Below are 22,905 nucleotides of genomic sequence, written 5' to 3' on the forward strand. Positions count from 1 at the left end.
ATAAATACTATGTGTTTTCTCAGATAGGTGTGTAGAAGGGATAGAAATAGGTCTGCATGGATGTGTGTGCTGTTAACAGTACTTTCTTCTGAAGTATGGGAATGGGACCCAGACTCGGGGTGAGGGGGCTTCAAACTTGATCTGTCTGGCTTTTTAAAAATATACCAACTATTTTCATGTCCTCATCTACTAATTCTACCATCTGTGTTGTTTCTGGTCCTGTTTCTTTTCTTTTTCTTTCTTTCTTTCTTTTTTTTTTGGCCATGCCACGTGGCTTGAGGGATCTTAGTTTCCTGACCAGGGATTGAACCCGGGCCATCAGCAGTGAAAGCATGAAATCCTAATCACTAGACCACCAGGGAATTCCCTGGTCCTGTTTCTTTTCTTTTTTAAATTTATATTTACAATGGTTACATAGCAGGGGTTTTTCATTTCTTTTTTAAAACATTTATTTATTTATTTTATTTTTGGCTGCGTTGGGTTTTCGTTGCTGCGTGCGGTCTTTCTTTAGTTGTGGCGAGCAAGGACTACTCTTCGATGTGGTGCGCGGGCTTCTCATTGCAGTGGCTTCTCTTGTTGCGGAGCTTGGACTCTAGGTGCTCGGGCTTTAGTAGTTGTGGCACGCGGGCTTCAGTCATTGTGGCTCATGGCCTAGTTGCTCTGCTGCATGTGGGATCTTCCTGGACCAGGGCTTGAACCTGTGTCCCCTGCATTGGCAGGCGGATTCTTAACCACTGCACCACCAGGGAAGCCCCTGGTCCTGTTTCTATTGATTGATTTTTCTCTTCATTATGGGTGGTAGTTTTTGGCTTCTTTGCATGCCTGGTAAGTTTCAACTGATGCCAGACCTTGTGAATTTTACCTTGTGGCATGCTGTATACTTTTGTATTTCCTCAAACTATTCTTGAGCTTTGTTCTGGGATACAATTAAGCTACTGGAAACAGTTCCTTTCCAGGCTTGCTGTTCAGTTTTGTTAGGCAGGACCAGAGCAGTCTTCACTCTGGGGCTAATTTTTCTCCACTTCCTTGTGAAGTTTTTCCACTCTGGCTGGTGGGAACAAGTATTTCCAGCCTGGTATGAGCTCGGAGGCTTGTTCCCTGTGTTCCTTTCAAGTGGCTCTATCCCTGGCCTCTGCATGCGTGTAAACCCATCAGCCCTCGGACTCTCAAAAGATCTCTGGATCAACTTCTAGACTGATCTCTCTCTCTCTTCCTCCCTCTCTCTCCCTCTCTCTTCCTCTCTCCCTCTCTACACACTCTCTCCTCCCCACCTACTTCCCTCCTCCCCTTCCCCTCCCCCCTCCTCTCCCTCCCCCTACCTCCTCTTCCCCCCAGGTCCCTCCTGTCCAGGACTCCACTCTGCAAACTGTAGCCCTCTTACACTTTCTAGAACCTCAGCTTTGACTCCTCAACTCCATGTCTGAAAACTGTTAGTTTACACATTTTGTCTATTTTTTTTTCACTTATGCCATATAAGGCAGAAAAAAATCACTTGAATTTTTTTTTAAGGAAACACATTAACGTTTTAAAATATAATTTAACATTGTTTTATTTTTTCTAGTTTCTTCTATTGTTTTATTTTTTCTCCCTATGACATGGGTACTACTGTTCACCCATTTACAGATGAAGGAACTAAAGCACAGAGGTTGAGTGACTTACCCAGGGTCACCCAGCCAGGGAGTGAGGGTAGGAGAGGGAGAACAAACCTGGTCACCTGGCTTTAGAAGCTCCACCCCTGATTCCTACCCTCCACCATCCATGCAATTAAGAGCTGCTTTTTTCCTTTTTTAAAAAACTGAGATGAACTTACATAGTATAAATCTATTTTAAAGTGTACAAATCAGTGGCATTTATTACATTCACAGTGTTGTCCAACCACCACCTCTATTTAATTCCAGAACATTTTTATCATCCAAAAAGGAAATCCTGTCCCCGTTAGCAGTCACTCCCCATCCCCAGTCCCCAAGCCCCTGGCAGCCATTGATCTGCTTTCTGTCTCTGTGGATTTGCCTGTTCTGGATATTTCACATAAACAGAGTCATATAATATGTGACCTTTTGTGTCTGGCTTTTTTCATGCAGCATGATGTTTTCAAGGTTCATCCACATTGTAGCATGTGTCAGTGCTTCGTTCCTTTTCATGGCTGAGTAATATTCCACTGTGTGGATGGACCACATTTTGTTTATATCCTTTCATCCAGTGATGGATACTTCGGCTGTTGCAAATAGTGAGGAGCTACTTTTAAATGTAGGAAAGGATGAAAAGGAAAGGGGTCACAGCCAGCAGTGAGTCCAAACCCCCACTTACAGTTAAGAAAAACAAAGCACCCTCAGGAGGGTCGGGTACTTGCCCAGGCTCACCTGGGTCTGTATTTGTTCTCAGTCCAAGCTTGAACTGCTCACTTGTTCAGCCGACATTCACCAGCACCTAATGTGTGCACATCTTGGGCCGTGGCCAGGACATTGACCTGTGGGACCGAGAGAGCATGTAAAGCAGGCTGGGCATCCAGAATGTCTTCTTGGGAGGCTGAGACATGAAGGCTAAGGAGTCAACTGACCAGAAAGTGATGGGAAGAGCATTCTAAGCGGAGGGAATAGCCAGTGCAAAGGCCCTGAGGCAGGAGTGAGTCTGGTATGTGGGAGGCTGTGTTGGGGGAAGTGAGCAAAAGGGGGACAAAGGGAGAGGAGGGCAGCATCCTGACCCCTCAGGGCATCGTGGGCTATGGTGGGGAGTTAATATTTTTATTCTGAGCGTGGCAGGAGCCACAGCAGGGCAGAAGCAGGGAAAGGCTGCATTGTGATTTTAGATGCTGCCTTGGGGGACAGGAGGCTGGGGTAGTGCTGGGGAGGAGATGGGGCTTGATCTCCACATCAATTTGCCAAAACAAAACTTGGGTGTATCCAACAAACGTCAAGAAGCCAGTGGTCTATAACATCCTATTATTTTTAATGTGTGGCCATTCAAAATAATCAGTCCGGGCGTGCAGCATGCACAAACAGGGTGAATATTGATAAAATCACGGGAATGGAAACAGGGAGCACAGATCTAAAACCTCCAGTGCTTCTCAGGGGTTCGATGGTGTAAAAAACAATACGGTGAGGTAGGAATCGTGGTTGTGTGCCAGCGAGCACCAGGCCTGCCTCGTCTCTGAATCCATAAACCCTTGAAGAAAGTCCCCTCTGATTCCCATCACCACAGTCCAGGGAGTTGAGAAGACAAAGGAGCATGAAGAATAAAAATATTAGTGTCTAAGAAAACTGATTGTGGGAGAAATTAAATATTTTACAAAGTTTTCTCTTTAGTGTCTTTTAAAATAGATTTCACACAAAATATAACCACCCTCCCCGCCAGCCCTCTACCCATCAGTGTCTGCAGCTCACCGTGCACCACGTTTGGGGAGCAGGTTTGCGCTCTGCCCTCTTCTGTCCTGCGGGGAGGGCTTCCTGATCTCACACGTAACTGGGCTTAGCAAGAGGGCCGGGCTCCCAGATCCTGGTGTTGGCATTTGAGACTCCCCCCGCACACACCTGCCTCGCCCCACCTACCCTCCAGATGTCCTTGTCTCCAGGTGACCTCTTTGGGGAGCAATTTGGAATTATCTATCAGTGAGGAAAGACCTGCTGTTCCAGGCATCGGATACTCTCCAGAGCAACTGCAGTCAGTGGGGCACAGATTTGGGATAGCGTGGGTAGCAAGGTCAAGGCAACCAGAGAAAGAAATCCTGTAGCCGCTGCAGGAGATGCAAGAACTCACCTCTAGGGACTTCCCTGGTGGTCCAGTGGTTAGGACTCCACACTTTCACTGCCGTGGGCCTGGTTCAGTTCCTGGTTGGGGAACTAAGATCCCACAAGCTGCGCAGCGTGACACACAAAAAAAAGATAAGAGCTCACCTCTAGTGAATTCGGCAAGGCCAGATGCGAAAACTGCTTCGCCTGGGACCTGCCCATAGAACTCTGTAACATCCGCCAGTGGTAGCATGTCCAAATTACTGCATGAGATCTGAGAATAATATGAAACAGCCTGACCGATAATCATTATTTGGGGTATTAATTTTACCATGAAGAATGCTCAGTTTTTGATATTAAGCTGAAACCTTCATCCCTGAACATCTCTGCCCACCCCTGGACGCCAGAGCTGCCAGGATCACCATTCCTCCGGGAAAGTTGGTTCTGGGTCTGCTGTGCTCTGGGTTGTGGGCCATCTGGGGGAAGGAGGCCCAGTCATGGGCTCTGCCACACTGAGAATCTGAGGAAAGCATCCGTGTTTCCCCAGAAAAGTACGCATGTGGTGATCCATCATAGCCCTTTTTTCCCAGATATATATTTATATATACATATATATGTATGTACTTATGTGTACATATTCTTTTTCAGATTTTTTCCATTATAGGTTATTACAAGATAGTGAATATAGTTCCCTGTGCTGTACAGTAGGTCCTTGTTGGTTATCTATTTTATATATAGTGGTGTGTATCTGTTAATCCCAAACTCCTAATTTATCCCTCCCCGCCCTTTCCCCTTTGATAACCGTCAGTTTGTTTTTTATGTCTGTGAGTCTGTCTCTGTTTTGTAAATAAGTTCATTTGTATCATTTTTTTTTAGATTCCACATATAAGTGATATCATATGGTACTTGTCTTTCTCTGCTTGACTGACTTCACTTAGTATGATAATCTCTAGGTCTATCCATGTTGCTGCAAATGGCATTATTTCACTCTTCTTTTAAAAAAATTATTTATTTATTTATTTTTGGCTGTTGGGTCTTTGTTGCTGCGCTCAGGCTTTCTCTAGCTGCAGCGAGCGGGGGCTACTCTTCGTTGCAGTGTACGGGCTTCTCATTGCAGTGTCTTCTCTTGTTGTGGAGCACAGGCTATAGGCACGTGGGCTTCAGTAGTTGTGGCTCGTGGGCTCAGTAGTTGTGGCTCACGGGCTCAGTAGTTATGGCTCGCAGGCTCTAGAACGCAGGCTCAGTAGTTGTGGTGCACAGGCTTAGTTGCTCCGCGGCATGTGGGATCTTCCCGGACCAGGGCTCGAACCCATGTCCTCTGCATTGGCAGGCATATTCTTAACCACTGTGCCACCAGGGAAGTCCCTATTTCACTCTCTTTTGTGGTTGAGTAATATTCCATTTATATATATACCACATCTTCTTTATCCATTCATCTGTTGATGGACATTTAGGTTGCTTCCATGTCTTGGCTGTTGTAAATAGTGCTGCTGTGAACACTGGGGTCATCATAGCCGATTTTTGTTTATAATTCATGATGTTTTTAAACCCCTTCATTCCTGAGATGGTTAGAGGCTCCCTAAGGAGTTGGGTCCATCTGTAAATGTAGGTTGAGACCCTGCTATCTACCATGCACCAAGTCTATAAATAATTCTTAACAGGTGTAACAAAGGGAGAGCATAATAACAAACAACAAAAATAATAGTAGTAATGGTAGTCAACATTATTCGAGTCCCTGCAGTATGCCAAACATTGCTTGGAACTCTTTAGCGTGAATTAGTTCCTTCATTTGTTATAACTACCTTGTGAAGTAAGTACTTTATTATCCCCATTTTACAGATGAGGAAACTGAGGCACAGAGAGGTTAAGTGACTTGCCCAAGTCACTGCCCTTACCCCCACAGGCAGGGTTCAAATCCAGGAGACTAGCCTCAGAGGCCATGGTATCATGCTGCTGCCCACGGAGATGCTGAGAGAGTGGGTGGGGAAGGAGCTGAGGGAGGAGCTTTGGGCTGAGGGAGGAGCTTTGGGATAGACCAGCACATGGGCCTTCCCGCTCTGCACAGTGAGTCAGGAACCCTGCCTGTCTTCTGAGGATAGGTCACTCTGTCCCCAGGGATCTAGTTATCTCTGCAGCCCTGACCTAATGCCACATTTCCTCTGCTCTTGCTCCCAGGAGCTGGAGAAGCTGGGGCTCGGTGACAGCGTGGACCTGCATGTGTATGAGATTCCAGTGGAGTACAAGACAGTCCAGAGGCTCATCCCTGCCCTTTGGGAGAAGCACAGTCCACAGGTAAATGGGGCAATTGAGTGGGGTGAAGGTAGGTGCTTCCCCATCAGGACCTGCAGGTGGGTGCCCCACACATGGATGGTTTGTGTGACTTTGTTCCTGCTCTGATCACATGGCTGATGCCACAGCCTTATTTCCTAAAGTGCCGCACTTTCCTGGGTTACCCTTAGAGGTGAGGGAGGAAAGCAAACATCTGGAACTTCACAGAGCCTGGTTCTGTCCCACTTGAGTTCTGTATCAGTCATGACCTGTTTGGTTATAAGTGACAGTCAAATCATACCTCAACCCAGCTTGAGCACAAATGTTGGTATGCTTCAGGTATAGCTTGATTCAGGTGCTCACCCAATGTCATCAGCCTCCTCTCTTGACCACGTAGCTTTGCTTTGCTTTCCACTTTGCTTTTGCTTTGGCAGAGATAGGTGGTTGCTGGCTGATATCCTCCCAACTCAGTGGCTCAGCAGAAAGAGAACACCTCTCCTCCAAATAATTCCCCAAAGTCTATGGCTGATTCTCATTGGTCGGCTTGGGTCACAGGCCAGTCCCTGAGCCAATCACTATGGTTGGGGAAGAAGGAATGCTCTGATTTGTGAAGCCTGAGTCCCACATGCCCACTCTGGTGGCCAGAGGGTGGTGTCACCTGTCTCCAAACCTCCTAGAATGAGAAGAAATGGAGGGTGGTCCACAAAGGGAAAATAGCTGTGGGAGGGAGCTGTGGTTTTAACCTGATGTGATGGAATGGAGGCCAGACAGGCAGGAACCACACCCTCCCAACAGAGGTAGTTTTGCCCAGCCAAGACCTTGGGCAGGAGCCATCTGGGAACTTACCTGGGCTGGTATCTCTGACAAGTGTAGTCCCAGTCCCCTTGGGGGGGCCTCACTCAGCTTCCTACCCTAGCCTGCTGTTTCAGATTCTCCAGGCTTCAAAGAAGCCCTCTCATTGCACCTCAAGTAGAATTTGTCCCATAAGGGGTGGGTGGGGGGGTTGGGATTAACATACACTACTATATATAAAATAGATAACTAATAAGGACCTACTGTATAGCATAGGGAACTCTACTCAATTCTCTGTAATGGCCTATATGGGAAAGTAATCTAAAAATGAGTAGATATATGTATAACTGATTCACTTTGCTGTACACCTGAAACACAACATTGTAAATCAACTATACTCCAATAAAAAAAATTTTTTTGAATGTGGCTACTTTCTTATTTTTATTATTGTAATTAACAAAGTTCTGTGTTCTAAGGTACACATTACACTTTGTATCCATGGACCCTTCTTGATACATAAAAGTATCATCAAGTATGTAAAAAACAAAAAGGTCAGGCAATAAAGCAAAAATAGGACAGTAAAAACAATATGATATTCACTTTTGTTTCCTTTAAAACAGAAGTGTTCTTCACAATTGCTTGCTGTTGGCTCACAGAACTAGAGAATGTGTATTAGAACATCAGTACTCAGAAAAATGATCTTCCTTGGCTATTATTTTGATAAGAAGCAATAAGCCATATAATTTACAAGAAGAAAGCTAATGAATCCTTCAGAAAACACAACCTGCCAGTTTATCTTCAGTGCAAAATAATAAGGTGGCAGGAGCGTATAGAGAAACAAGTCTTGGAGAACATCATGTAAGGGAATCCAGCTGTGCTTGTATGGTCACAAGCTTGTTATAGAAATCAAACAATTTCTTGTGACTGAATTCCTCAAGAACTTTCTTCAGGCTCTTCGACTCTTCATTGCTCACTCCTAGCTGTAACACAGCTTGAGGAGATTATAGTTTTGCTTGGGCAGGATGAGCCATCTGAAGGTTAAGCTGCCATCCGACCGTCTCCAGCTCGTGGGGTGCGAGAATCCTCTGCCTGAATACTTCAATGGTTTCTTGACCCATAGACGACCAAGCGTTGACAAATGCTTCTGCTTTGTCTTGTCTAAGTTGAATGTTCTCTAACTGCTGCTGCAAAGCAGCTGGCTTCACGTTGTGGTATACTGCCTGTTCTAAAATGAATGATATTGTTGCAAGAACTAGGTGAAGATCTTGTCTCTCTAGAGAAAATGCAGCTTGAAGTCTTTCTTCCTCTTCTTCACTGAAACTATTCTCAGCCTTCAGGTGAAGTTTTTGAAGAATTGGGGTGAGCAATCGTGGAAATCTTCCTCTATCTATTTCATTTATCAGCGACACTGCTTTCTTCATGCTGGGGCTCCTCCTGCAGAATCAGTGCCGTGGATGCTGCCATCCTCGAAGCTCCCTCAAAAATTTTTTTTAAATTAGAAGTTGGGGGCTCCCCTGGTGGTGCAGTGGTTGAGAATCTGCCTGCCAATGCAGAGGACACGGGTTCGAGCCCTGGTCTGGGAAGATCCCACATGCCGCGGAGCAACTGGGCCCGTGAGCCACAGCTACTGAGCCTGTGCGTCTGGAGCCTGTGCTCCGCAACGGGAGAGGCCGCGACAGTGAGAGGCCTGCGCACCACGATGAAGAGTGGCCCCCGCTCGCCGCAACCAGAGGAAGCCCTCGCACAGAAACGAAGACCCAAGACAGCCAAAAATAAATAAATAAATTTATTAAAAACAAAAATTAGAATTTGTCCCTTTTTACAGAGGGGGACCTGGGGCTCAGTGAGATGTGACTGAAGGTTCTGTGAATGAGCTTTTTCCTCTACTGTCTATATAGTCCTGCCTTATTCTAGTTAAAAAGAAAACCTAAGGCATGAACATGTCTTAAAAATGTCTCACTATATAGAAAGGAATAAAGAAGAAAGATTTTGGGTCCAGGCTGCTACTGATGAGCTGTGAGGTCTCAGGGAAGCTCCTTGGGCTCCCCGTGCCTCAGTTTCCTCCTGTGACAGGTGGAAATAATAATAGTCGGGAATCAACCAAGCAAAGATCAAAAATATTTGAAAGAAAATTCCAGAGAATTCCCTGGTGGTCCAGTGGTTATAACCCCATGCTTCCACTGCTGGGGGCCCGGGTTTAATCCCTGGTTGGGGAACTAACATCCAGTAAGCCGTGCAGTGCAGAAAAAATAAATAAATAAATAAATTCAGAAAGTTCCAGAAAGCAAAACTTGAATTTGCCTTGAGCTGACAGCTATTTATTTGTATAACATTTGCATTCTATTAGGTATCATCTAGAGATGATTTGAGGTGTACAGGAAGATGTGCAGTAGGTTATATGAAAATACTACACCATTTTATTTTTATTTATTTATTGTTTTTGCAGTACGCGGGCCTCTCACTATTGTGGCCTCCCCCGCTGCGGAGCACAGGCTCCGGACGCGCAGGCTCAGAGGCCATGGCTCACGGCCCCAGCCACTCCGTGGCATGTGGGATCTTCCCAGACCGGGGCACGAACCCACGTCCCCTGCATCGGCAGGAGGACTCTCAACCACTGCGCCACCAGGGAAGCCCTACTTTGCCATTTTAGATAAGAGACTTGAGCATCCCCAGATGTTGTTATCCGAGGGAGGAGGGAGGGAACCTGGAACCAATCTCCTGTGGATACCGAAGCGAGGGGTGACTGAAGTAGTAAAATTCTACCACCCAATTCCAGTGCGTGGGTGGGGTTATCCCCACACCAAGCAATTCTTGGAGAGCGGCTGTGGGTCCTGCAATTCAACTCAATGCTGACACTACCTACCCAGAGATAGAATCGCATTCCACAGGGTAAGGGCTCCATCCCACAGGACTGCCCTCCACTTCAGATACCAATCTTTTTTTTTTTTTAAGTATAGTTGATTTACAATGTGTTAATTTCTGCTGTACAGCAAAATGATTCAGTTATACATATATATACGTTCTTTTTTTTAATATTCTTTTCCATTATGGTTATCACAGGATATTGAATATAGTTCCCTGTGCTCTACAGTAGGACATTATTGTTTATCCATTCTATATAAAGTAGTTTGCAGATGCCAATCTTAAGTCTAGGTTGTTACCTGTGCTTCTGTCCAACTGGCTATAAATCAGGGGTTCCCACGACCCCTTCCTTGGGTTCCATTAATTTGCTAGAGCAGCTCACAGAACTCAGGAACCCCATTTACTCACTGGATTACCAGTTTATTATAAAAGCATATAACTCAGGAACAGCCAGCCAGATGAAAGAGATGCATAGGACAATGTATGCTTTGTCCTATGCCCTCCCGAGCATATGCTGCTTCGCCCTCCCGAGTGCCCTACTCTCCCCAGCTGAACTCCATCTCCAGGCCCTCTCCCTTCCTCTGAGGTAGCGGGGTGGGGCTGAAAGTTCCAACCCTCTAATCATGTGGTTGGTTCCCCTGGCAACCAGCCCCCATTCTAAGGTGCTTTCCAAAAGTTACCTCATTAACAAAACAGGGGAATTCCCTGGAAGTCCAGTGGTTAGGACTCCATGCTTCCATTGCATGGGGCATGGGTCTGATTCCTGGTCAGGGAACTAAGATCCCACATGCCATGCAGCAGCAGCAAAAAAAAAAATTAACCAAACAGGACCCTTTACTGCTCTCATCGCTTAGGGAACTCTAAGGGTTTTAGGAGCTCTGTGCCAGGAAGAGTGAACTAAGGTCAAATATATATTTCTTTTTTAATTTTTTAATATTTATTTATTTATTTTGGCTGCACCGGGTCTTAGTTGCAGCATGCGGGCTTTTAGCTATGGCGTGAGAACTTTTAGTTGCAGCATGCATGTGGGATCTAGTTCCCCACCCAGGGATCGAACCCCAGGTCCCTGCATTGGGAGCATGGGGTCTCACCCCCTGCACCACCAGTGAAGTTCGAACAAATGTACATCTCTTACTATGGATCTCGCTATCACAAGCACTAACATCATGAGTTTGTGGTGGGGATGAGAAAGATGAGGCCAGTAGGGCAATAAATAGTTCTCAGCCCACCCCAGGGTTTCTCAGCTACACTGGGGCCAGAGCCTTCTCTGTGATGGGCTGTGCTGTGCACTGTAGGGTACTGAGCAGCATCCCTGACCACCACGCATGAGATGCCAGGAGCACTGTATCTCCAGTTTGATACCCCATAATATCTCACCCCTGGTTGAGAACTCCTGGTCTATAGTAAGCTCTTTTTAAAAAAAAAATTATTTATTTAGGCTGCGCCAGTTCTTACTTTGGCACATGGGATCTTTGTTGCGACATGGGGACTCTTAGTTGTGGCATGCGGACTTCTTAGTTGTGGCACACAGACTTCTTAGTTGCGGCACACAGACTTCTTAGTTGTGGCATGCATAAAGGATCTAGTTCCCCAACCAGGGATATAGAACCCCAAGCCCCTTGCATTGGGAGCGTGGAGTCTTACCCACTGGACCACCAGGGAAGTCCCTATAGTAAGCTCTTAATAGTGGTTAACTGGTACCGCGGCTATTGTCATCACTCACATCTTCTTCACACACATGCATCTTCATATACATTTGTGCTCACCCGCAAGTACTGTTTAAGCATCGTACTGCATGGATTAGCATCCTGTGGCTGACATAACAATTGACTGCCAACTAGGTGTCTTAAAACTACAGAAATTTATAAGCACACAGTTCTGGAGGCCAGAAGTCCAAAATCAAGGCATGAGCAGGGCTGTGGCTCCCTCCAAAGGCTCTAGGGGAGGATCCTTCCTTGTCTCTTCCAGCTTCTGGTGGCCCCAGGCATTCCTTGGCTTGTGGCCTCATCACTGTATCCTCTGCCACTGTCTCCACATGACCTTCTCCTTTCCTCTCTCTCTGTCCCTGCTCTGTGTGTCTCTTTTAAGGGCATTTGTCAATGGCTTTTGAGCCCATCCAGATAATCCAGGAGGACCTCATCTCAAGATCCTTTACTTAATTACATCTGCAGAGACCCTTTCCCAAATAAGGTCCCAGTCACAGTTTCCAGGTATTAGGGCAGGGACATACCCTTCCTTTTCTTTTCTTTTTTTTTTTTTTTTTGGTGGTGGTGGTGGAGTCACCATTCAACCCCCTATACTACAGCTAGCTGCTATTTTGTTTTTGCATTCACAGGAATTACAGTGTTACCTGATGCTCCACTGGTTTATGGAGCACCAGATAACACAGTGTGGGTGCTAGGCATCCAGTAGCATAGCCCCCGCTCCTGGCTAGTTATATTCTTGAGAATCATGGCCCGCTAGACGTTACCATGCCAGCTACACAGGACAGTTTAAACTTTCTAGAAGCCACAATTGAAAAGCATACAAAGAAGGAATTCCCTGGTCCAGTGGTTAGGACTCGGCACTTTCACTGCCGTAGCTCGGGTTCAATCCCTGGTCTGGGAATTAAGATCCCACAAGCTGCATGGCCAGAAAAAAAAAAAGCATACAAAGAAATAGTGAAATTAATTTTAATAATATCTTAAATGTCATCCCTTATTTCTAAAATATATGTCAATGTGTAATCAACATTTAAAAAGTTATTAATGAGACATTTTACTTTCTTTTTTTTTTTTTTTTACTTTTTAGCCGCACCGCGCGGCATGTGAGATCTCCGTGCTCTGCAGTCGAGTCTTAACACGCAGCGTCTTAACCGCTGGACCACCGGGGAAGTCCCTACATTCTTTTTTCAGGCCCAGTCTCCGAAACCGGTGTGTGTGCTGCACTGACACCTCAATTTGTATCAGCCATGTGTTGGCAGTCTGTATATCTTCTTTGGAGAAATGTCTATTTAGCTCTTCCACCCATTTTTGGATTGGGTGGTTTGTTTTTCTGATATTGAGCTGCTTGTATATTTTGGAGATTAATCATTTGCAAATATTTTCTCCCATTCTGAGGGTTATCTTTTCGTCTTGGTTATGGTTTCCTTTGCTGTGCAAAAGCTTTTAGTTTTCATTAGGTCCCATTTGTTTATTTTTGTTTTTATTTCCATTTCTCTAGGAAGTGGACCAAGAAGGATCTTGCTGTGATTTATGTCATAGAGTGTTCTGCCTATGTTTTCTTCTAAGAGTTTTATAGTGTCTGGCCTTACATTTAGGTCTTTAATCCATTTTGTGGTTTTTTTATTAATTAATTTATTCATATTTATTTTTGGCTGTGTTGGGTCTTCGTTTCTGTGCGAGGCGTTCTCTAGTTGCGGCAAGCCGGGGCCACTCTTCACCGCGGTGCGCGGGCCTCTCACTATCGCGGCCTCTCTTGCTGCGGAGGACAGGCTCCAGACACGCAGGCTCAGTAGCCGTGGCTGACGGGCCTAGTTGCTCCACGGCATGTGGGATCTTCCCAGACCAGGGCTCGAACCCGTGTCCCCTCCATTGGCAGGCAGATTCTCAACCACTCACTGCGCCACCAGGGAAGCCCATTTTGTGTTTATTTTTGGACATGGAAGCAACCTAAGTGTCCATTGACAAATGAATGGATAAAGAAGATGTGGCACATATATACAATGGAATATTACTCAGCCATAAAAGGAAATGAAATTGAGTTATTTGTAGTGAGGTGGATGAACCTAGAGTCTGTCATACAGCATGAAGTATGTCAGAAAGAGAAAAACAAATACCGTATGCTAACACATATATATGGAATCTAAAAAACAAAAAATGGTTCTGATGAACCTAGGAATAAAGGAATAAAGGAATAAAGACGCAGACATAGAGAATGGACTCGAGGACATGGGAAGGGGGAAGGATAAGCTGGGACGAAGTGAGAGAGTGGCATTTACATATATATACTAGTGGGAAGCAGCCACATAGCACAGGAAGATCAGCACGATGCTTTGTGACCACCTAGAGGGGTGGGAGAGGGAGGGTGGGAGGGAGACGCAAGAGGGAGGGGATATGGGGATGTGTGTATACATACAGCTGACTCACTTTGTTATACAGCAGAAACTAATACAACATTGTAAAGCAATTATACTCCAATAAAGATGTTAAAAAAAAGTCACTGTGACATATATCACCGTAGGGAAATAACCAATAATCAAATAAAGAATATGCATAGAAAAAACGTTTGTATCAGCCACATTTCAAATGCTCAGTAGCCACGTGTCCTGTGACTGCCATATGGCACAGTGTGCTCATCAGTCTGTATTTTAAATGTTCACATATTTTCTTACAGTGCCCTTTCTGTATATAAACATACACACAAATAATTAATATTTGAAGTTAAACTGTATTCAGTTTGGTATCCTGCCTCTTATAATAAATATGTTATCATGAGCATTTAATCACGCAGGTCATTAAAAATTCTCCCTTAACATTATTTTAACAGCTGGGTAATATTTAGTAATTAATACAATCATTCTCCTATTATTGGGCATGCTGGTCATTTCTATGTTTTGGGGGTTTTTTCCCTCACTTTTATAAATAACACTGAAGTGACCATCAGCAAATTATTATCTCTTTGATTGTTTTTAGGTTAGATTCCTGGAAATTATACCTTGGCTTTTGTGTTTGGCAATATGTCTTGAAGATTATTTCATACAGAATTGCCTTGGGCATGTTAACAGCTACAAAGTAGCTCATACTTTACTTATCCAACCCCCCCACCTCCCCATGGATGGCTAATTAGGTTGTTTCCAAAATTTGATGGTAATGACAAAGCTGCAATGAACATCTTTGCATATTTCACATTCTTGCATGTTTCACCTGGCACACCTTTCTGTAAGAGTGACTGTAGGATCTATTCCAGCAGCAAGATGTCAGAAAGCACGTAACCCCCAACAGAGCTCTGTGAGGAGGCTGCCCTCTCCTTGGCCTGGGGGGACTCCCAGTCCCATGACCAGACCCTATTAAGCCTTGCCCATCTGTCTGCAGCTGGTGGTGCATGTGGGGGTGTCAGGCATGGCGACCACAGTCACGCTGGAGAAGTGCGGGCACAACAAGGGCTACAAGGGGCTGGACAACTGCCGATTCTGCCCTGGCTCCCAGTGCTGTGTGGAGGATGGGCCTGAAAGCATTGACTCCATCATTGACATGGACGCTGTATGTAAGAGGGTTACTACACTGGGCCTGGATGTGTCAGTGACCATCTCACAAGATGCCGGCAGGTAAGGCACCATGGGGCCCTATGTGTAGGTGTGAGTAGGGGTTTCCCTCCTACATCAGCCCAGGCTGGGTGTTGAACAAGCCAAGTGTGTTTGACTTTAGCCCCTTTGGGCCAAGTGCTCACTTTTTTTTTTTTTTTTTTTTTTTTGCGGTACGCGGGCCTCTCACTGTTGTGGCCTCTCCCGTTGTGGAGCACAGACTCCGGACACGCAGGCTCAGCGGCCATGGCTCACGGGCCCAGCCACTCCACGGCATGTGGGATCCTCCTGGACGGGGGCACGAACCCGTGTCCCCTGCATCGGCAGGAGGACTCTCAATCACTGCGCCACCTGGGAAGCCCCCCAAGTGCTCACTTTTTCTTTTTCACTTTTGAAAACATAATTGATTTACCACCTGATTAAAGCGTGGGATAATTTTTTTAAGCATGGGATATTTTAACAGTATTATACATAATATTTTTACATAGAATTTCACAGTATATAAACCTCACAATGCATGAGGCACAGAGTTAAGTATATATGTGTATGTGTGTGTATATATATATAAAACAGGTTCTACGGATTCTGCTTCTGGAACTCGTTGTGTGTGGATTGTGGACCCTGGCATCTCCCACCTGCCCGTTGCTCCGGCCGTCTCCCTGCTGTTCCTCCTGCCACGTCTACCCCAACCCTGACAGTCCTTCTCTCCTAAGCAGTCAGTTTCTATATTAGTTTCCTGTGGCTGCTATATATAACAAATTACCATATTGGTGGCTTAGGACAACAAACATTTATTCTCTCCCAGTTCTGGAGACTAAAAGTCCAAAATCAAGGTGTCAGCAGGGTTGGTTCCTTCTGGAGGTTCTGAGGGAGAATCTGTTCCGTGCGTCTCTGGCTTATGGGCGCTGCAGACAACGCTGAGTGTTCCGTGGCTTGAGACGCTTTACCCCAATCTCTGCCTTCGTCTCCGCATGGCCTTCTTCCCTGTGTGTGTCTTCACATGGCCTTATTTTTTTTTTTAAGATTTTTTTTGATGTGGACAATTTTAAAAGTCTTTATTGAATTTGTTACAATATTGCTTCCGTTTTTTTTTTTTTTTTTTTTTTTTTTGCGGTATGTGGGCCTCTCACTGTTGTGGCCTCTCCCGTTGCGGAGCACAGGCTCCAGACGCACAGGCTCAACGGCCATGGCTCACGGGCCCAGCCGCTCCGCGGCATGTGGGATCTTCCCAGACTGGGGCACGACCCCGTGTCCCCTGCATCGGCAGGCGGACTCTCAACCACTGCGCCACCAGGGAAGCCCCTGGTTTTTTTTATATATAAATTTATTTATTTATTTTTGGCTGCATTGGGTCTTCGTTGCTGCGCATGGGCTTTCTCTAGTTGCAGCGAGTGGGGGCTACTCTTCGTTGCAGTGTTCAGTCTTCTCATTGCAGTGGCTTCTCTTGCTGCAGAGCTTGGGCTCCAGGAGCGTGGGCTTCAGTAGTTGTGGCGTGTGGGCTCAGTAGCTGTGGCTCGCAGGCTATAGAGTGCAGGCTTAGTAGTTGTGGCGCACAGGCTTAGTTGCTCTGCGGCATGTGGGATCTTGCTGGGCCAGGGATCAAACCCGTTTTTCCCTGCATTGGCAGGTGGATTCTTAACCACTGCGCCACCAGTGAAGTCCCTGCTTCTGTTTTATGTTTCAGTTTTTTGGCTGCAAGGCACATGGGATCTTAGCTCCTCGACCTGGTATCGAACCCACACCCCCGGCATTGGAAGGCGAAGTCTTAACCGCGGTACAGCCAGGGAAGTCCCCATGTGGCCTTCTTACAAGGACACCAATCATTGGATTTAGGACCTACCCTAAATCACTATGACCTCATCTTAACTAATTACATCTGCAAAAACCCTATCTCCAAATCAGGTCACATTTTGAGGTTCTAGATGAACACAGGTTTGGGACAGAAACTAACTATTCAGCCTATTAGAGGGTCTATTAATTTAAGTCCGATGATGTCCCTAACTTGCTTAATTCTTCCTACAGCTTCCACTGCACCTCGAATGAAATCCCAGCTCTCCACCATGCACAGGTTCTGTGTGGTCTGGCCCCTGCCCGCCTCTCCACCCTTCTGTGCCTTCACTCTTGCCTCACCACTGCCTTCCAGACCCACAAACCAGCCTCCTCCTGTTCCTCAAACACACCAAGCTCACTCTAGCATCAGGACCTTTGCACATGCTAAGACCTCTGCCCAGAGCTCACCTCCCTCTGATAATACCTCTTTCAGGTCTTAACTCCAAAATGTTGCCCCCTTGGGAAGGACTGCCCAGCCTCTCAGACCTCTCTGTTCTATGCCCTCTCAACACCAGATACCTTGATTTCTCAACACTTTGTACACCTCTCCAGTCCAAAGGTGGCAGGTGGCAAATTCAGTTGACAGAATGAAGTGGCTGAATTTACCATCAGTCTTTTTTTTTTTAATTATTATTATTTTTTAAAGACTTATTTATTATGTCTTTATTTAATTTATTTTTGACTGCGTCAGGTCTTAATTGCAGCATGCGAGATCTTTCCTGTGGCATGTGGGATCTTTCATTGTTGCACGCGGGCTCTTCTCATTGTGATGCGTGGGCTTCTCTCTAGCTGTGGCGTGCGGGTTTTTTCTCTTCTCTAGTTGTAACGCGCGGGCTCCAGGGCACGTGGGCTCTGTAGTTTGTGGCACTTGGGCTCTTTAGTTGAGGCTTCTGAGCTCAGTGGTTATGGTGTGCAGGCCCAGTTGCCCCGTGGCATGTGGGATCCCAGTTCCCTGACCAGGGATTGAACCCGTGTCCCCCTCATTGTAAGGCAGACTCATTACCACTGGACCACCAGGGAAGTACTTTAATTATTTTTTTATTAAAGTATAGTTGATGTACAATAGTATACGTTACAGATGTACAATACAGTGATTCACAGTTTTTAAAAGTTACACTCCTGGGCTTCCCTGGTGGCGCAGTGGTTAAGAATCCACCTGCCAATGCAGGGGACATGGGTTCGAGCCCTGGTCCGGGAACATCCCACATGCTGTGGAGCAACTAAGCCCGTGTACCACAACTACTGAGCCTGTGCTCTAGAGCCTGCGAGCCACAACTACTGAGCCTGCGCTCTAGAGCCTGCGAGCCACAACTACTGAACCCATGTGCCACAGCAACTGAAACCCGCATGCCTAGAGCCCATGCTCCGCAACAAGAGAAGCCACCACAATGAGAAGCCCGCTCAAGGAAGAGTAGCCCCGCTTGCCACGGCTAGAGAAAGCCTGCACACAGCGACGAAGACCCAAGCAGCCAAAAAGAAATAAATAAATTTATTTTTAAAAAGTTATACTCCATTTATAGTTATTATAAAATATTGGCTATATTCCCTGTGTTGTACAATATATCCTTGTAGCTTATTTTATACCTAATATTTTGTACCTCTTAATCCCCTTCTCCTATATTGACCCTTCCCCCTCCCACCAGTCTTTTTTTTTTTTAATTTATTTTTGGCTGCATTGGGTCTTCGTTTCTGCACGCGGGCTTTCTCCAGTTGCAGCGATCGGGGGCTACTCTTCGCTGCGGTGCGCAGGCTTCTCATTGCGGTGGCTTCTCTTGTTGCGGAGCACGGGCTCCAGGCACATGGGCTTCAGTAGTTGTGGCACGTGGGCTCAGTCTTTTTTTTAAACTAATTTTGTTTTTGTTTTTGGCTGCGCCACACAGCTTTCAGGATCTCAGTTCCCTGACCAGGGATTGAACCAGGGCCCTGTTGGTGAAAGCCCGGAACCCTAACCACTAGGCCACTAGGGAACTCCCCTAAAATTAATTTTAAGTTACTCAGATAATTCTAGAGTATATTCTCATACTTTCCTGTTGTGAAAGATTCTCTTGCCCTCTCTCCTCCCCCCACCCCTCCCCGCCCCAGGGATCCCTCGGTTAAATCAGAGACTTAAATTATGACCCTTCCTACTCACCCACACATATGTTTCCATACATATGTAGGACATCTGGCGTACTACTTTCGAATTTTGTCCTGTTTCACTTTGCTTTCACGTGGATGGGGTTACGTGGTGTGCATTTTCATGAGAGTTCCCTTCCTTGGTTTCACTTGTGGGCATGTAACATGGGTCTTAGTGAGTTCTGTCTTCCTGTGGCTCCACTGCCTGCCTTGTAAACGGCTGCATAGTATTCCACTGTGCAGATGAACCAGAGTTTATTAAGCCACTCCTCTGTCAGTGGACATTTAGGTGGTGTTTTAGTCTGCTATAACCAAAAAAACCCCAGACTGGGCAGCATATAAACAACAGAAAGTTACTGCTCACAGCTCTGGAGGCAAGGAAGTTCAAGATCCAGGCACCAGCATGGTGATGTTCTGATAAAGGCCTTCCTATAGGTTGCAGACTGCCGACTTCTGGCCATGTCCTTACAGGGTGGGAGGGGATTTGGGGGGACATTCAGATCCTAGCAGGTTGCTTCCTGTTTTTCTGCTTTTACACATCATGCTGCAGCAGATACCTTGTTTATCTTTCTCGTGCTCTTGTGCAGATGGCTCCTGAGATAGAGTCTAAAAACTCAAAACATCAGTCATAAAGTCTATGCATTTGTAATTTTTTAAAATTATTTTTTAAAAATTTTACTGTAGTTCATTCACAATGTTGTGTTAATTTCTGCTGTACAGCAAAGTGATTGAGATATGTATATATATTCTGTTTCATATTCTTTTCCGTTAAGGTTTATCACAAAATATTGAATATTGCACATTTGTAATTTTTTACCCTGCCAGATTGCCCTCCCCTGGGGCAATTTGCATCCCAACCAGCAGCACCTCACACTGCTTCCTTCCCCACATATACCCCAGCACTTGGAGTTATTTATTTATTTATTTATTTATTTATTTGCTGGCCTGGGGAGGGAGAAGCAGTATTCCATCTTGTGGATGACTGATGAGGTTGGGGCGGGGTGGTGTCTTATGATGGATTTCAATGGAACATTCACTCTCTGACCCCATTTGGTCTCCTTCCCATCCCCCACGCCCTGTGGCTTAGGTACCTCTGCGACTTCGCCTACTATACCTCTCTGTACCAGAGTCACGGCCGCTCAGCCTTTGTTCACGTGCCCCCTCTGGGCAAGCCCTACAATGCAGACCAGCTGGGCCGGGCGCTTCGGGCCATCATCGAGGAAATGCTGGACGTCCTAGAGCAGTCAGAAGGCAAACTCAACTGTTGCCACAAACACTGATTGCTGCTCAGGCCTCCCAAGACCTCATTCTGCCAGGGACCCTGAGAGAGACGTCTGCCCTCTGGGGCCTGACCGGGAAGGACGAGCCCATCAGCTGGGGATCTGTTTTGGATCAAATATGCCAACTTACACACCTCCTCTCCCTTTTTCTCTGCAAAAGCACTGGTTGATTTGAAGGCCGCAGTGAAGATTTTTTTCTCTATTTCTCTTTGCATCTGGGGATACAGCTGTGGCAGCCAGGAAGCCGGGAGGTCCTGATTTCTTCAGAGAACCCCGATCAGGTGTCTCTATTCCGTGATCCCATGGCTGGGGCTACCTGCCATTCTAAGTCTGTGGTGGAGGGGTTCCAGAGTTCCCTCTGTCCGTGACTGTTTTTTCCCAAATGTAAAAGCCTCATGGAGACTCTTTACCCTGATCCATGTCCCAGCAGCCTGGACAGCCCCGGCAAGGGCCGCCTTGGGATCTGGCATGGCTTTTTTTTCTTCTTTCTTATTCTCTTTTTAAAAACAATAGTGCTAGTTTGGGCACAGAGTAATTGATATTCCCTTTGGTTAAAACGCGGGCTTTAGCCAAACACAGAAGTGTCTTTTCTTTTTCCTGGGGTGCAGCCCCTTCTGCCTCCTGCCCTGAACACTGGACCTACATCTTTGTTTTGGGGGTGACATTGAGGTCCCCTTGCTCGAGGGGTGTGGCACTGGGCCCATGGCCAGACCACGGGGAGTGGGGGGTGGCTGGTGCCCCAGGAGACTGAAAGGGTTGGCTGATCCTTTCAACGACCGAGCTGTGAGCTGTACCCACGGGGCCACTGGGGCCGGGCTGCCGGTGGGAAAGCAGACTCTCATTTCAACATGCACATGACTTTTTCTTTTTTTTTAATATGTAAAAATGCGTAGCAGCTGCAAACCTACCCCACATCTGACCTGGATTTTCAGTCTTGGTGCTTGTTTTCCTTAAGGAGAGAGGGCCAAATGGAGTCTGGGGGCTGAGCTCCATGTGTGCTGGTGTATTTGAGCAGGAGGGCGGTGGGGCAGCCAGCAGGCTTCGTGTAGTTGGTTTTTGGATGCGCCTAGGACTCGGTGAATTTTTATCTCACTCCCTGGTAAATTTTTATCTCACTCCCTGGTGACTTTGAACTTACCAGCAGGGTGAGAGTGACATCTCCCAGGAGGCAGCTAAATTCAGCTGGACCCTGACACCCATCAGAGAGAGGGGGTGGCAGAAGCAACCGTGAGGAAAACACACGTTTTGGAAGTATTCTTCTATTTTTTTGGAGAACACGCAGTTTTATCGCTTCACTAAGTGTGAAGCGTGTGCTATAGTCTGATGCTGTGTTGGATCATGTTGGTGTTTCCCAGCTTGCAGCTCTTTTGAAAACAGCTGAGATTTTTGTTTTGTTTTGTTTTCTTAAACATTCGCCCTCTTTTCCTCCTGTTCCGATGCCCAGGGTGGTTGCTGCCTCCGTTGAGCTGCTGTGTCGCTTGGAGACCAGGTTGATAGGTTTCTGAGTGAAATGCATTTTGTGAGTCCTGGGCTTTCTCTGGAGGGGAAAAGTGGGCACAGGTGGGTGACGTGAGGTTAGCATATGGCATATGGTGACGTGGGGTCAGCATATGGTGGGTGTGTACCACGGCCCGCAGGGTAAAATGATCAGGACCTAGCACCCCTGTCCATGCCAGCCCTCCCTCTGCCAGAAATGCCCCCTCCACATCCCTGGTCCGAGTTTGCAGTCTCCTGAGAAATCTGGAGCATAGGATGTCATGGCATCTACTCACTCAGCTGGCTTCTGTGAGCAGAGGCTCTTTTGAATGTGGGGGGGCTCAAGGCCAGGGGGTCCCCCAGAGGTCTTATTAAGAATGGCATCTAGCTCTATAACTAGCTCTGTTCTCTAAAGGTCTGATCTGTGGGGCTCTGAGGAGGAAATGGACCTAGGCAAGCTGGAGTAGGGAGGGAAGACTGGAAGTGAGCCAGGTTTGAGCTTAGCTGGGTGCCCACGGAACCCAGACACACCATCCCCAAACTCTGCATTTTCATCTTTCTTTTGTCCTCCCTTCTCTTCTCTGTTTAAAGCACCATGTGGTTTAGCAACTTAGAGATATAATTTATTGTCTGATCATTGTTGAGTGTGTGTGTGTCATTTTTGTGTTCCTGCCATGGTTTTAGATTTCCTCATCAAGTCAAACCAGAACCCTGTCCTTGTTCATGATGTAGAGCACATAGCTCATTTTTATCTAATCAGATAGCCATTAAACATTTCACTCACTCCCTGCCAACTTTAAAATTTTCCTGTTTTAATTACTTTTATCTTTTTCTTTGGGGCAAACCCAGCCATTCAGTCCATGGTATATCTGTCTGCATTTGTTGGGTCCCGGACAAAAATGTCCTTGTGTGAGAAGAGGGGGGCCAAGTCTCATTCCTTCTGCCTTGTCATTTCAGAGTCTGGGTTGTCGGGGGCACAGAATAGGGAAAGGGATGAGCCTGTGAAGTGGGTGCAGCTTGGCATGTATGGAGGTGAGCCAGAAGGGGTGGGTGCAGTGAGTGTTAATGGTGGAAGGATGGGCTGAGGGATGTGGTGGGAAGGCTGGTGGGGGAAAGGTGAGAAGGAATGCTGGGGGTGGACTCATAGGAAAGTGGAGGGGGCCTCTCTCTGGTGAGCCCTGTGGAGGGTACTGAGGTGGGGGATGGGGGCAGAGACAGTGATCCGGGCGTCGGGTGATGGCATCTCCTTTAAGGTGCCAGAGCCTCTGCACCTTAT

At 46.5% G+C, this 22,905-nt stretch overlaps 1 protein-coding gene and 1 pseudogene across 6 annotated transcripts in view; one reads left to right on the plus strand and one right to left on the minus strand.

Moving 5' to 3' along the window:
• The window catches only part of PGPEP1 (pyroglutamyl-peptidase I), a gene marked incomplete at its 5' end in the record, with an annotated part of 36,269 nt that extends 13,577 nt beyond the window's left edge, over positions 1 to 22,692 (plus strand). For 3 of the 5 annotated variants that reach the window (XM_081230958.1, XM_081230961.1, XM_081230962.1), the window contains 3 exons: positions 5,901 to 6,017; positions 14,720 to 14,952; positions 19,961 to 20,288. In XM_081230958.1, coding sequence (XP_081087084.1) covers positions 5,901 to 6,017; positions 14,720 to 14,952; positions 19,961 to 20,153 — 543 coding nt within the window. In that variant the 3' untranslated portion in view covers positions 20,154 to 20,288. Of the gene's footprint in view, positions 1 to 5,900; positions 6,018 to 14,719; positions 14,953 to 15,501; positions 15,644 to 19,960 lie in introns of all 5 variants that reach the window. The other 2 variants (XM_081230959.1, XM_081230960.1) reach the window with 2 other exon arrangements.
• LOC308615501 (COMM domain-containing protein 10-like) lies at positions 7,443 to 8,549 on the minus strand (annotated as a pseudogene). The gene has a single exon. The product of its transcript is annotated as a COMM domain-containing protein 10-like (transcript).
• Positions 22,693 to 22,905: the final 213 nt, after the last annotated feature.

Source organism: Mesoplodon bidens, assembly GCF_964165515.1.
Source record: "Mesoplodon bidens genome assembly, chromosome: 4".
NCBI lineage: Eukaryota > Metazoa > Chordata > Mammalia > Artiodactyla > Ziphiidae > Mesoplodon > Mesoplodon bidens.